Raw genomic sequence first — 13,814 nt, 5'->3', positions numbered from 1 at the left:
GCCTTCCCAGCATCCTTTCTACAAGGAGCAAGTCCCAATGGTGGTTTGAAAAATACATCTCCTTTTTTCCTCATTCCTCCATGTAATATTAAACTATATTCAGGGATTTCTATAAATGTCATTTTCTAAAAATGACTGTGGGCATTCTAATGAGGACTCTGTGCTGAATCAGAGTGAATCATTAACCCCTGGGTCGATTGGCCTCAGCCAGTGCCTTGAACAGAAACACGGATCACAAACCTGGATTGTCCTGCTCATACATCATCTCTTCTGTATCCTGATTATAAGCCTGCGAAGCTGTAAGTTAAGAAATGATTAGGAAATTACAAATATATCTCAAGAAGTGTTACACTTGATACGCAAAATAGGAAAGGCACACTATCCAGTAATGACAGAAATGTAAAACCAAATCATAATGATGCTCACATTTATATTCACTCACGGAACACACGGGTTCCACCTTTCCAAAATGCCAAATATAGAGATGAACTAGAGAGTTCCCATCCACAATGGGTTTATAATCGAACCACACACTGGTGAAGCTATATTCTCATTTAGATTGTGCAAATTCAACTATATTCAGCAAAAGACTAATGAGACTGAGACAGAGACCACAGAGGTGGCGGTGCAGGTGAGCCCTCTTCCCATCCACTCAGCAAGCACCTGCCGCAGAGCGTGCATGAGGAAGGGCACACACGCTCCCAGTCCCTCACGCTTGGACTCAGTACTGCGTACTCCCAGACTGCAATACAATTCTAGTATTTACAAATACATATCGTTGAAGTGATATAGGCCCTAAATGCCAGCCAAGAATATCATGTGGTCCTCAAGCACAGAGAAAGGGATCTATTCTGGCACTGGAAGAAAAACTGGCCAACACGGGCTTACTGAACGATGGCATGTCCATCTCCAGTGTGGCCATATCTTCTGGGGATGTGTGACCAGTGACAATACACAATTTTGACCTTTCATTGACTTTGTAATTTAAGACTACAAAACATGTACTTCTACTGTATCTCTTGGCCTAGCAGTCCCATTACTGGGTATTTATCTTCAGGGAATAGACTTCAAAATCACAAAACTATATTCACAAAGAAACATACATAAGATTATGATATAACATATGTAAGTTATATATAACAATTAACTATATATTATATGATATTTTATGATATGATATAAAATATATTAATAGATAATCATAACGTTTTCTCTCTCTCACGATGTTCTTTTATAGGAAAAGACTCATTCTAATTAAAAAAGAATAGCATTAAGTTTAAATCTCACCTGTCTCTTCTACATGGTAACTATCTTCAGTTTCTGAAAAGAATAACATCAGATGACTAGTACCACTTTCATAAAATTTTATGTATATATACTGTAGACGTATATCCTGAATCTATGCTTGTTGCTGATTTTATTTTGAAAGCAAATAATTATTAAAATCAAACATGAAAATATCCATTAACTGTTTGCTGAACACTTTATCTCTTACTAGAACTGCACTTAGAAATGCCTCACACATTGTCTTTGATCCACTCAACACCACCATAGCCTGGACCAAGGAAAGAATGATTTGAACAGAGCAACACAGTGACAAGGCTGGACCCAGGAAAGGGGCTATCTCAGTCTACTTCACATTCCACTGTGGTGCCCTGTTTTCTAAAGCAAAAGCACAGTGTCTACAGATGGGAACACAAGGAAAGACAGAGGAGACTTTCTAAGATGGGGGGCTGAAAGGTCAATGGGTCCATAATTGAACCTGCAGACCCCCAATAGCCATCACCACAGGATGCTCACTCCTCCACTGACCCCCGTTAATGTCAAAACTACATGAAGTGTAAATATTTTTAATTTCTGAAGACTTTCAATAAACAACTTTTAAGTTCATACTGAATCTATGTCCCAGTTAAAGATTAGGTCAGAAAGTAAGGAGAAGGACTTCTTTCTACCCCCCAATCTATAACTCCTAACCTCAAAAATATCAAATTCCTTATGTTTCAGATTATTTGAGTGTCTTAACTGAAACGTGTTATATAAACAGCATCTAAGATACCAAAATTCTGAATAACTGTCAATTTTCCTGAGCCATCTTCGCCAAAGATAGGAGACCGCAAGAGATACCAGGGAAATGTGGAAATCATTTTGTCAGCACCCCTTACTCAGAAATTAGAAACATTTTTTTTCCCAGTGAAATTGTAACATACATGATAACTAAAGGTCTGAAGTTCTTTTTTTTTCCTTTAAGATTTATTTACTTATTTGAGAGAGAGAGAAGGAGAGAAAGGGGAAGAGAGGGAGAGAGAGCGAGTGGGAAAGGGCAGAGGGAGAGGGAGAGAGTCTCAAGCAGACTCCATGCTGAGCATGGAGCCGACACGGGGCTCGATCTCACGACCCTGAGATCACAACCCCGAGATCATGACCTGAGCCAAATCCAAGAGTCGGACGCTTAACCAACTACACCACCCAGGCGCCCCAAAGGTCTGAAGTTCTAAAGCTGGTCTATAAATGCCTATTTTCAATGTACAATGCAGCTGGACTCATATACAAGCTCAAAATCATTTTGATTGTACATTTTTCATAGAAAATTATGCATTATATGCAATTTTGTAGGTGGGTATGGAAACCAAACCATCGCTTGTAACATTATTTCTATGGAAAAGTGTATTTCCTGCTTTTAACAATAAGCATGTATGTACGTTTTTGGAAATATATTCATTCATAAATCAAGAGTTTCTTGCTTCTAGTTTCCCAATACATTCAATATTGTGAAAAGGAGATATACTTTACTTTTTCATTACTTTTCTATGCTTTAAAAAAAAGTCCTAGCAACCATTTACCAACTGTACTGTGACCAGGCTACCTCTCCAAGCGCTATGGCTCCACCAGATTCCCCCTGGCTACCAGCATGGAGGTCCACGCCTTAGCCTGTTCACACCCTGCAGCCTAGGACACAGGGGAGGCACGTGAAAAAATCAACAGCCTGGCCATGCTTCTGCTCAACCTCGGCTGCACTTTGATATGACCCGGGGAGCTTTTACAGTGACCCATTTTGGAGGTCCCACACCCCAAACATTCCAATTCACTTTGTCTAGGGTGGGTCAAAGCATTCTTTTAAAAGCTCTCTAGTCGATCTTAATCGCATCCAAGATTAACAACTATTTGAAGGGATATCAAGTACATCATATATGGACCATATTCGCAAGAAATTGTCTCTCTGAACTCAAGACCCCACGGCTCTAGGCCGTCCTACCTTTGTTAGTGCTGTGGCTTTCATCTACCACTCGTTCCTCATGGTTTACCTGCCTGAACCTGACGGAGGCTTAGCTAATCCTTCCACACTGCCAGACACCTCTTATCCAGATCCTCTGTGGCTTGTGGGGCTATGCTGCTGCATGGGCCCTGAGGAGCTCCACCACAGACTCTGATGATTATTATATGGTGGGACAGAATGGGCTATATGGTTGACTTTGTGTGGGTGCTGTCAACCTTCTTCTTTAGTTTTACTCTTTAGAAATGAAACATCCATCTCAATGTTTCAGTAGTATTCATTTTATGTATAAAATTATATACATACAATTGTATCATTTATATACTTCTATATTCTAAATAAAACACCATTAATCAATCAGAGTACAACTTGTGGATTAAAATCTTTCGGGGCGCCTGGATGGCTCCCTGGGTAGAGCATGTGACTCTTAATTTCAGGGTCGTGAGTTAAAGCCCTACCCTGGGCATAGAACTTAGTTTAAAAATAAATGAATTAAAAATTAAAAAAAAAAAAATCTTTCAAGAACTCATTAAAGTTTTAAAGAGCCACCTTAAAAATGAATGGACAATAGATACCATAAGAACAAAACATGTGCTCATTTAACAAGGCTTCAAATAAATAATCACGGTAGTGTCATATTAAAACATAGCAGAACACAAAATAGATGAAAAAAAGTTTTCATCATCACAGAAATTACTTCTCTCTATATGTCAACATTGAATAACTATAGCTCTAACTTGCCTTCTGCAAATGACCCAAGGCAAGCTACTCAATGGATATTTAAATAACCAGTATTTAATGGAAGATACTGACACAGAACGGGTGTCAGCAAACTATGGTCTGTAGCCCAGAGCAAGCCTGCCTCCTGACTTTGTACATGAAGTTTTCCCGGAACATAGCCTTAGGTATTATTTCAGGCTACTTCTGCACTATGAAAGCAGAGCTGAGTGGTTTCAATAAAGACCATATGGTCTGCAAAGCCTAAAATATTGATCCTCTAGCTACTTCCAGAAAAAGCTTGTCAATGCCTGGTATAGAAGCTAAGAATTGTGTTCTATAAACTGTGACTACGGAGTTCATGTTAGAGCAAGAGCCTGTGATAGATTGCCAAATAAAATATTTCATCAATTTTCTGAATTTCTTCTAATGCATAGCACTCTAGGAAGAAGTGTACAGCAAAAGTAATGTGCTAAAGTATTTCACTTACTTTCTATAAATAATTTATATATTCTGACAGTTTCCTTAAAAGAGTGCTTTGAATCAAAATTTGGATAACTATTTATTTTAGGGAAAAAAATTAGCTTTAATTGGACCTTCCAGCTTCCACTTAAAAATAAACTTCAGATAAAAATTAAATATTGGTTTTAAAGGTGTTTAAGAAATACTTTAATAATCATAATTACAAATTGCCTGCTGGGCTTTATTCTGAAGCCAAAAAATGTGTCCTACCTTCATGAAATGTTCTAGTCTCCAGGGGCTCAAATCTGTCATCTGCATCACTTCCTACGAGGAAATCATCATCTTCCGGTTGTGGTTCTCTCGCTTGTCCATCCTCTTCTTGCGGCACATCATCTCCTTGAACGGTCACAATGAACAAAGTCACACGAGTCCACAACAAGGGCCCACCAGCAGCAGCCGACATGGACGTATGAGCCCCTTCTGAAGGGCTGCCACATAACCACTCCTGCTGCCGGGCACTCCCTGCCCCTCATCTGGGCCATGGCACATGCTGTTGCCCGCTCTGAAGCTCTGTCCTCACTCTGGTCAAGTCCCACCTGAGGGGGGGAAAGGCCTTCTCTCACTAGAACATGAACTCACCAAGCACAGGGACCTCATATATTTATTTACTATGTATGCCCAGCACCCAAGGCCATGCTTAGCCATAGGAAATGCTCGATAAGTATTTAAGGAATGAACAAATAAATTCATAATTGTTAAGGTATTTGCCTGTTCAATTATCACTAGGTCAGAGAAAAGATCACCTTGTGACCTCTCATTGAGAACTGGCCTGAAACTCCACGTTAACAAACTTAAACAACTCTATAAAATGTTCTATTGCAAAGAACAGCCAGACACCTCACTCAGCTATATGCTAGGTCATCTGCATGAGGTCACCTGTACTATACTTTGCATCTAAAGGTTGCTATGTTGAGCCTGTAAGTTATGCAGAAATGTCCATTCTTCTCTTCTGAGACTAATTTTTATGATACACTGAGCTGTTCTGCTTCTTTTGTGCTGGATAGGCTACTTATCCCGCTGCAATATGGTTTAGCTTGTCATCATGGTGCAAAAAATTCTCCCAACAGTAGCTTGACGTGGCTTCAAGCAGAGTGTGTCCCATACATAACACTCTAGCCAAGCAACACGAGCGACTCAGCCGTGCTCACAGGGCAGGAAAGTGGTTAGGAGTGTGGGGTCTCGAGTGTATGGCTCCAGATTTAGTTTTTTCACACCAGCTGTGTGACCCTGAGAAGTTACATAACTACTTTGTGCCAAGGATTTTTCTTCCATAAAAAGGAAATAGTAAGAGTACTTACAGCATTGTTGTGAGGATTAAAGCACTTGGAAAACTGCCCAGCCCATAATAACATTAATGTATTATTGTTCTTATTGTGTTATTCTTTTTACCACCACCACCACCACCACCACCACCACCACCACCACCACCACCATCATCATCATCCTTCTTCTTCTTCTTCTTCTTCTTCTTCTCCTTCTTCATCATCATCATCCTTCTTCTTCTTCTCCTTCTTCATCATCCTTCTTCTTTTTCTTCTTCTTCTTCTTCTTCTTCTTCTTCTTCTTCTTCTTCTTCTTCTTCATCATCATCCTTCTTCTTCTTCTTCTTCTTCTCCTTCATCATCATCATCCTTCTTCTTCTTTTTCTTCTTCTTCTTCTCCTTCATCATCATCATCATCATCATATTATGATTTCTGCTGCCACTGAACTCCCATCATCATCATCAGAATATTATGATTTCTGCTGCCACTGAACTCCCATCAAACACTGCAGGAAGGCTTCCTTCCCTCACCTGTAGTATGGCATAGCGATGCTCTCCACTGGTACTGAATTATGTGGGCCCATTTATGGCCACACTATTTATTTGTTTTCTGTCTTTCCATCACAGTCTGCTACGCTGTCTTTGACTGGCAAACCAATCACCAATTCTAATTCCTGTCACTGATTTTACCATACCCCGCTTTCCATATTCCTTCTAACCATATTCCTTTTTCCTTACTCTTGTGTTATCCAGTGCAACTTTATGGTCTTCACATGAGCAGGATTTAGCTCTTGGCCACCGCTACTTAATGGAAAGTCCCTGTTTTCAGTAGGGAAAGCAACCGAACATCATGCATTATCTGAGTCTCCCTTGCTCAGTCAGCGAAGGCCGGTATGAGCAAAACAGTTCCCTGAAGGCTGACTACATCTGAGGCATTGCCAAGCCCTCTTTGGCCATTACAGTAACCCTAGGAAGTAGGTACTATTATCCCCCTTGGAAGGAGGACGAACCTGAGAAACTCGGCTAAAGCCACACAGCTAGTACACGGCAGCCACAGGCCCTGAAACACCATGATGAAGCGCTGAATGCTGTGGACAGAGTCTACTGCACAGATGGTGGTCAGGGAGGCCATGTTTTTTTCACATGGGTGAGATGTGAAGACCGGAACACACACACCAGCAAGAGACATAACAGGTACAAAGGCCCTGAGGCAGACAGACTTGGCAATTACAAGGAAAAGAGAGGTCATTTGGGCTGGAGAAAAGTGACTGAGAGGAGAAAAAGAAAATGACCAAGGTCCCCATAAGGCACATCACACACAGACCCAACGGGAGGTTACTACAGCCGTCATGCAGGAGGGGACGGTGACGCTGACACAATGCAGTCCAGATCCATGCTGGAGGCCAAGCCAGCAGGACCTGCCCGTGGGTCCCATATGAGGCGAGGAGAGAGAAAAATAAGGAGAACTCCCAGGTTTTTGACTTAAGCTACTAAGTAGAAGGGAGACCACAACCTAACATATGAAAGAGTGGAATAAAAGCAAAATCTTACAGGGTGGGGGGAGAGCTATGAAATGCAAAGGAATCAAGAATTCTGTTTAAGTCCATTTTGAGCCCGAGATACCCATAAAACATGCAAATGGAGATCAACAGGCAGCTGGATAAACCAGGAGCTCAGAGGAGATAGGGCTGTAGATACACACCCAGAAGCAACACAAATAACATTTAAAGCCACGGCCTCTGAATTTCTAAGTAAAGAAGAGAGTAAGTCCAAGAGGAAGTCTTGCAGCCAGAAACCCAGGCGTGCTAGACTTGATCCCCCCCCCTTCTGTCTGGCTTCCTACACCCACCCACCCAAATGTCTACCATATTGTCCCACGCTTCTCTCTCCCTACCTTGGCTAAATTTGGTTCAACCAACCATCCTGGCCCACTCAGATCACCAGAAGAGTCCCCCATCTCCTCTCCCCCCAGCATGCTCCCTCCGCGTGTGTTCCCGCTGCAGACAGAAGGCACAGCACTCCCTAGCGCCCTCCAATGGTTCCGATTCCTCTGTGAATCAAGTACAAACACCTTTTCCCATTCACTCTCCACCCATGTACTCCACTGGCCGGCCACCCTGGACTACTCTCGGTCCTCTTTTCCTCTGGGCTTGCCCACATGCCACGCCCTTTGCTTAGAACCTTCCACAAACAACACCTACCTGGCAAAGCGTGACACCATCCCTCAGCTACTAAGTCAGAAAGTCACCTCTTCGGAGAAGCCTTTGCTAATGCCAAAGTCTATGCAAGGCCCACACAGCTATTAACATTTTACCGTTACGGCACTGACCTCATCATACTGAAATCACGGATTTATTTAGACTGCATTATCCTTGTGTTAGCTTACAGTTAAACAAAAGATGTAGGAAGGGAAAGCTTGTGCTTGCCGAGAGAGGCAGACACGTGCTCTGGTGCCACGGCTCTCCTGGCTGAGCAGAAGCTGGTAATGGAAGGACATGGGCTCCTAAACCCCGAACGGCCAATGGCAAAAAGCCCCAGCTCAGCCGCAGCGGGTCTCCCCCGAGAGCACAGATGGAGCTCAATGGGATGTTTTACACGTAACCCCCGAACACCGAAGACTTAGTAAGACAGTTTGGCCGGCCTGCTAAAGCACAGCTTCAATGATAGAGAGTCCCAGTTGTTTTTTAAGAAACATAATTTTTTCCTTTAGGACTCTCTTCAGCTCACACCAAACCATTAGGCGTATCAGGATACCATGTGTTCTGCCTTCTTCGAAATCCCTTTGTGAGTTACATCTTGGGGTTATACTCTCTGCTCTTATCAAGGGGTGTTTCAAGAAAGAGTCTCATAAAATCTTAAAGCATGCGTTTCTAAAGTATCATTTAATATTCTCTGTACAGAACTGCATATAAGAAATGCCTTAGATGTAAGAGCTGGGAAAATGTTTTATATTCTCTAAGTAGACACCATGTTCATTTCTTCTCTGGTACATGACCAACGTCATTAAAAGTTTTTCTTTTTGCTTTGGCGACCACCCAAGCGTGCAGCAGGTCCGGCTGACGGCAGCATCCAGACAGCCCATTACAGCTTGCTTGGTTGTGTTCTGTTTTCCTCCTCCCTGTTCTTGCCATCTGTTCTTGATGTATCATTGGTCTTAACTTGTTTATTCTCATTTATCCCTACCATTTCTTTATTAAATCCATGCGATACGTTCCTTAACTGTAAGGCAGGGTAAGATAAAACAAGGCTAGTGCTCTCTCAGAAATACTTGTCCTCCCATAACTTAAAAAACCACTCAATTACTATTTAAGTTTAAAAATAATGTCCAAATCACTTTGTGTAATTAACCCTTTTTTGAGCAAGCAATGCATGAGGAAATGGGATTTTAAATGCATACCATGTTCCGTGTAGACCGCCTCGTGGAGAAGGGGCTGAATTTGTTCTTCGACTTCATCTTCAATATTCCGAGGTCCTAAAATGATTACAAAACATAACTAAGTAGAAAAAATCGAGATACTAATGAAGAACATGAAACATAACATCCAGGTACATACATTCAAATGAATATATTTGGTTCATCAACTATGCTACCTTTTCATATCTGTTTACCACTTTTTTTATATATTGGCAAACACGGTAAATATTTAAGATTGGTTTTATTTTGACAGCAGATATAGACGTTTAGCAAACACCTCACAGAGAAAATTACTTCAGTTTCTAATTAACAAAATTCACAATCAAGATAGAATAAAGAAAAAAGGATGGGCAAAGCTTTTGGGAGGGGAAGTACTGGGAAATAAAGATTAAAACGTGGGCAGATGAGGCCAACATACATGAAAGCACATGACCGGCCACTGTCTTCCCTGACACTCAGGGGGAAAGGCCCCCTGGCTGGTGGGAGGACCGAGAGGGTCAGAAGTTGAGGAGAAGACCCCACATTAGACTGACAATCCTTCCAGCTTTGGAGAAGCCCATCTGACAGTCAGATTCATAGATTCAAACAGATATAAATTACAAAAGTCAACACTATCCGTAGTGACATTCCGACAACACTGTGCTGCTTATCGGATTACCAGGTTTGTTGAAACATCACACAACAAACAAGAAGCCATAAAGACATTGACACAATGATAAATTTTCTGTTTAACAAACATCCATGTTCAGTATATTGAAGTACCGCTCGACTTAGTATCACGCATGCTGTCACATGAAGTAACGCCAATGACATCGGTTAGTTATACTGACAAGTTAATCCTCAATGACAAAAACAGAGTAAGTTCATTTGAACTTCTCCAGGTAGGAAAAAAGTTTAAGAACCTGTTAGACTAATCACATTACAAAACCATTCCTGACACACAAAAGTGCCTTCTATTTTTATAGATGTTTGTATGTCACAAACCATTTTTATATGTATTTGCATATAATTACAGAAGAGCCTGCCAATCTCTATTCTTCCCTCCTCGGCTCTCACAATGCCCATGACAGCTTCCTAACCAAGTACTAGTTTTATGACTGCTGACAGCACCATCCACAGAGAATCTAATATTAGTAACTGAAGTGGATGGCACTCTGCTCCTTTGCTTAACCCTTTAATGGCTTCCTCTGCCCGAACAGGGGAAAATCTAAGCTCCTCAGAACAGAATAGAAGACCTCCACAATCGAGCCCTCACATGCCTCTCCAGAGTCACCTGCTACCGGCACTGGCTTTGAACTTGGTGAGTCCACCATTGCTGTTTCCATCTTTCCATGATTCTGTGATGTTCCTCCTTTCCTCTCGAGAGGATTAGTAGAGGCAGAAGCTAGATTGCAATGAGTTAAAAACTGAGTGGAAAATAAGGCAAAGAAAGCAATTGTACATTCTTTTTTCAAAAATCTGGCTAGTACAGGGCCAGGGACAGGAGGGCATACAGAAAGTACTGTGGGGACCAAGGGGACTTACTTTATTGTGTTGTAATGAGAGGTATGTACCTGGGTTTGTAGGACAGAGAAGAGAAAGAAGCCAAAAACCTAAATAAGAGAAAGGTTGAAAAGGCAACACTTAAACTAAAGCAAACACTGCCAAGAAGTTGAAAAGGATATGAGTTGATAATAAACTGATGGATTTAGAAGGACAAGTTATCAGTTAAATGTAGAGTAGTATTAACAAAAACTTAAAAAGGACAGCAGAAGCAAATGGCAGCTTTGAAAAACAAGATTTTTAAATTATAAATTTATTTAGTGCAAAGTAATGCTTGAGATGCTAAATCCAAATACGCATTTAAATTATAAGTCTTAAAAAAAAAGTAGCTCTTTTGCTCCAGTGCTACAGTAAAATAAAGGAATGGGAGGGAGACCATAAGTTCTAGGATTATGTTCTGAACAAATAAAAAAAAATCAGAGCAGCATATTGACCTTAAAAGGGAGAAAAGAAAATCAAATATTATTCATACAGTGATAAAATCAGCCAGAATACTTCAGTTGCCAGTAAATATGTAGTGTCATACCAAACACTTCCAATAGGTGGCGAAATGACACCAAATTTTGGAGAAAGATTAGGTAAAGGGAAAACGTGCAGCAATTAACTAGTACTTTGCAATAAATATCACAGCACAAACAGGAAATGATAGTAATAGATTTGAATTTCATTTGCCAATTTATTCACAGATTTCAGGAGTTTTCCTTCTATGGGTCACAGGCCCTTGGGTGACTACAGAGATCTCTGAATTCATCTATGTAAACAGGCCTCCCACAGCACCACCTGGGGCTCCAGGAAGTCTCTGATGGAGAAAGGAGACCCTCGCATTAAAAGGACTGGGAGCCCAGTAGGCCTCCTCTATTAGATCTTGGAACAGCCAGTGACAACACTCGTGTACCACACGTGTCTGTGCTTTCACTGGAAGAAGTTCTGGAACTGGAATCCAGAAACCTAGCATTTAAGTTCATGATGTTCTTAACTGAAGCCACCTCCTCTGTGCCTTTGATTCTTGATCCCCAAATTAAAATTATCCTGTGTAAATTTTTACTAGAAAACATTAAGTTTACTCAAAAATCTCAGAAGAGAAGAAGAAGAAAAAAAGAGTTTATGTTCCATGAACATTGTGACACAAATTATGGGAAAGACATGATTCCGGAGACTGCGAACTGGAGAGCTGGCAGCCGCGACACATCCGGTCGGAGGCCGAGGAGAGCTCACCTGAATCCTCGGGAACCTGCCCCTCCAGCCACGGGTATGGCTCAGCTTCTTCGGGTGCGACTGCTGGCTCGGAAGCAGATCTTTCTTTAAGGCCTGCATTTTTATTCACAAAGTTAACTTGAGTTTTTTTTCCTTTTTCTTTTTTTTTTTTTTTTGACATATTAAACCAGGAAAAACAATATTCTCGAACACTTCATCAATAGAGCAAGTAATTCAGTTTCCAAGACTTCATACTCCATTAAATTGTGGAGGTGCTTAAAAACTGACGTAGGAAGACAGACTGCTCTTTACCTTCACATGGGCCTTGACCATCTCTTTACCTAAGTTAACCTTTCACTTAAAAACAATAAAACAAAAATCCTTGTTTAAGCGTCCACGAATCTCTAAAACAGAGTCATGTCTGCACTTGCCAAAAGAAGTTCAATACGAGTTCAGGCTCCTTGCGTTCAGAAGTGATTAATTAATTGCTGCCTGAGCTCTGAATCCGGCAGTAAGACAACTAAGATACACTGGAATTCGTTACTTGTTTTCGTGCCATATTTTGATTTATATATAAGTACCTGTTCTTCTTGAAAACTATAGTTAAAAATGAGAACAAATCATACATAACTATTTATAATCTTCTCAAGGTACCACTTAAAATCATACTGTTCTATCAAGAGCTAAAAGACATGAAAACAAAGGTGTGTGTGTGTGTGTGTGTGTTTTTTAATGTCTTAAGGAAAATAAAACATCGGGGTAAATGAACATGAAAGCTGATTTTAAAGTCAACACCAGTCTAGAATCCATTAGACTGAATGATTTCCTTGATATTCTATACGAAGAATATTACAATATATCCTCAACTAAATACAATTCTTCAGAAAGCTAAACCAGGTCCCAGAGTCTGTCATTCATTCATCAGCTCCTGGCTCTTCGTGACCCCCCCGTGAGAATCTTGTACCAACGGCTGTTACGAGAGGAAGTGTGTTGTCATGTCAATAGGCCACAGTGAAAAGGTCAGTTCAGAACTGAGAGGCATTTTTCTACTCTTGAGTACCTCCATGTCTTTTACTTCTTTTTGACTCCTTGTATTTTTCCTGACTGTTCCTTTCATTTTTCTCTCATTGGCAAAAACACTCATACCTTCTTCTCTCTAATCCTAAAGAGAGCAAGACACACAGGATTCTACCTCACCTTATATTCGCTTTAGTTACTTATCTTCCACACTATTTACATAAAAAACCTAAGACTATCAAAACGAACACCGATGGATACAGCCGCGTTGTACTCCTAACTATATAGTGACTTCTAACTATAATGTAGATTTCCAAGGGATAATACGCAAATAACCACGGATACTAAAGGTAGTTCAATTTCAGGGGATGACGGGTAGAGACGAAAGCCTTGTTAATAAAACCCATTACACTTCAAATTCTGAATTCAGGACTGAAAACTCCCATGCTCTTTTCCATTTAAATAATCCATTCTTACGTCTCTTTATTGTTAACGGAACAGGTATGAAACGATTCATTGCTACGTTCTGCTCAATGAACAGGGTAAACCTTCCGAATTGTGTCAGTTACCTCTGTATTCTCAGCACCTCAGGAAACACCTGGCATATAACACGTGCCCACTTAGCACCTGCTCAAGGGCTGAAACCACCCCCCCCCCAAGGGTGCGGCTACTCTGCTAGTTTCAATGGCTGCAGAGATGCTCTGGGGGACCAGGATCCCTTGGCCGCACTGGAGAGGCTAAAGTCTGTAAAGGTGGGAAAGGGGACTCAGATCAGTTTCCTACTATTACCAAAGAGGCTCCTATCTGTGCCCCGGCACACACCACTACAGAGCCATGGGACTCATTTGCCTGGGGCAGTCCCAGGTTCTGTCCG

General features: G+C 41.1%; 1 protein-coding gene across 6 annotated transcripts in view; it reads right to left on the bottom strand.

The window, feature by feature from the left end:
* ASPH (aspartate beta-hydroxylase) overlaps positions 1-13,814 on the bottom strand; it is a 211,767-nt gene that overhangs the window by 135,001 nt on the left and 62,952 nt on the right. For 5 of the 6 annotated variants that reach the window (XM_045789028.2, XM_087864867.1, XM_087864869.1 and 2 more), the window contains 5 exons: positions 11,945-12,037; positions 9,170-9,244; positions 4,721-4,846; positions 1,288-1,320; positions 241-297 (listed from right to left, as the gene is read on the bottom strand). In XM_045789028.2, coding sequence (XP_045644984.2) covers positions 241-297; positions 1,288-1,320; positions 4,721-4,846; positions 9,170-9,244; positions 11,945-12,037 — 384 coding nt within the window. Of the gene's footprint in view, positions 1-240; positions 298-1,287; positions 1,321-4,720; positions 4,847-9,169; positions 9,245-10,460; positions 10,902-11,944; positions 12,038-13,814 lie in introns of those variants that run through there. The other variant, XM_087864868.1, reaches the window with a different exon arrangement.

Source organism: Ursus americanus, chromosome 9 (assembly GCF_024610735.1).
Source record: "Ursus americanus isolate L20-20 chromosome 9, mUrsAme1.1.p, whole genome shotgun sequence".
Classification (NCBI taxonomy): Eukaryota; Metazoa; Chordata; class Mammalia; order Carnivora; family Ursidae; genus Ursus; species Ursus americanus.
This window is presented reverse-complemented; position numbering and strand designations above follow the sequence as displayed.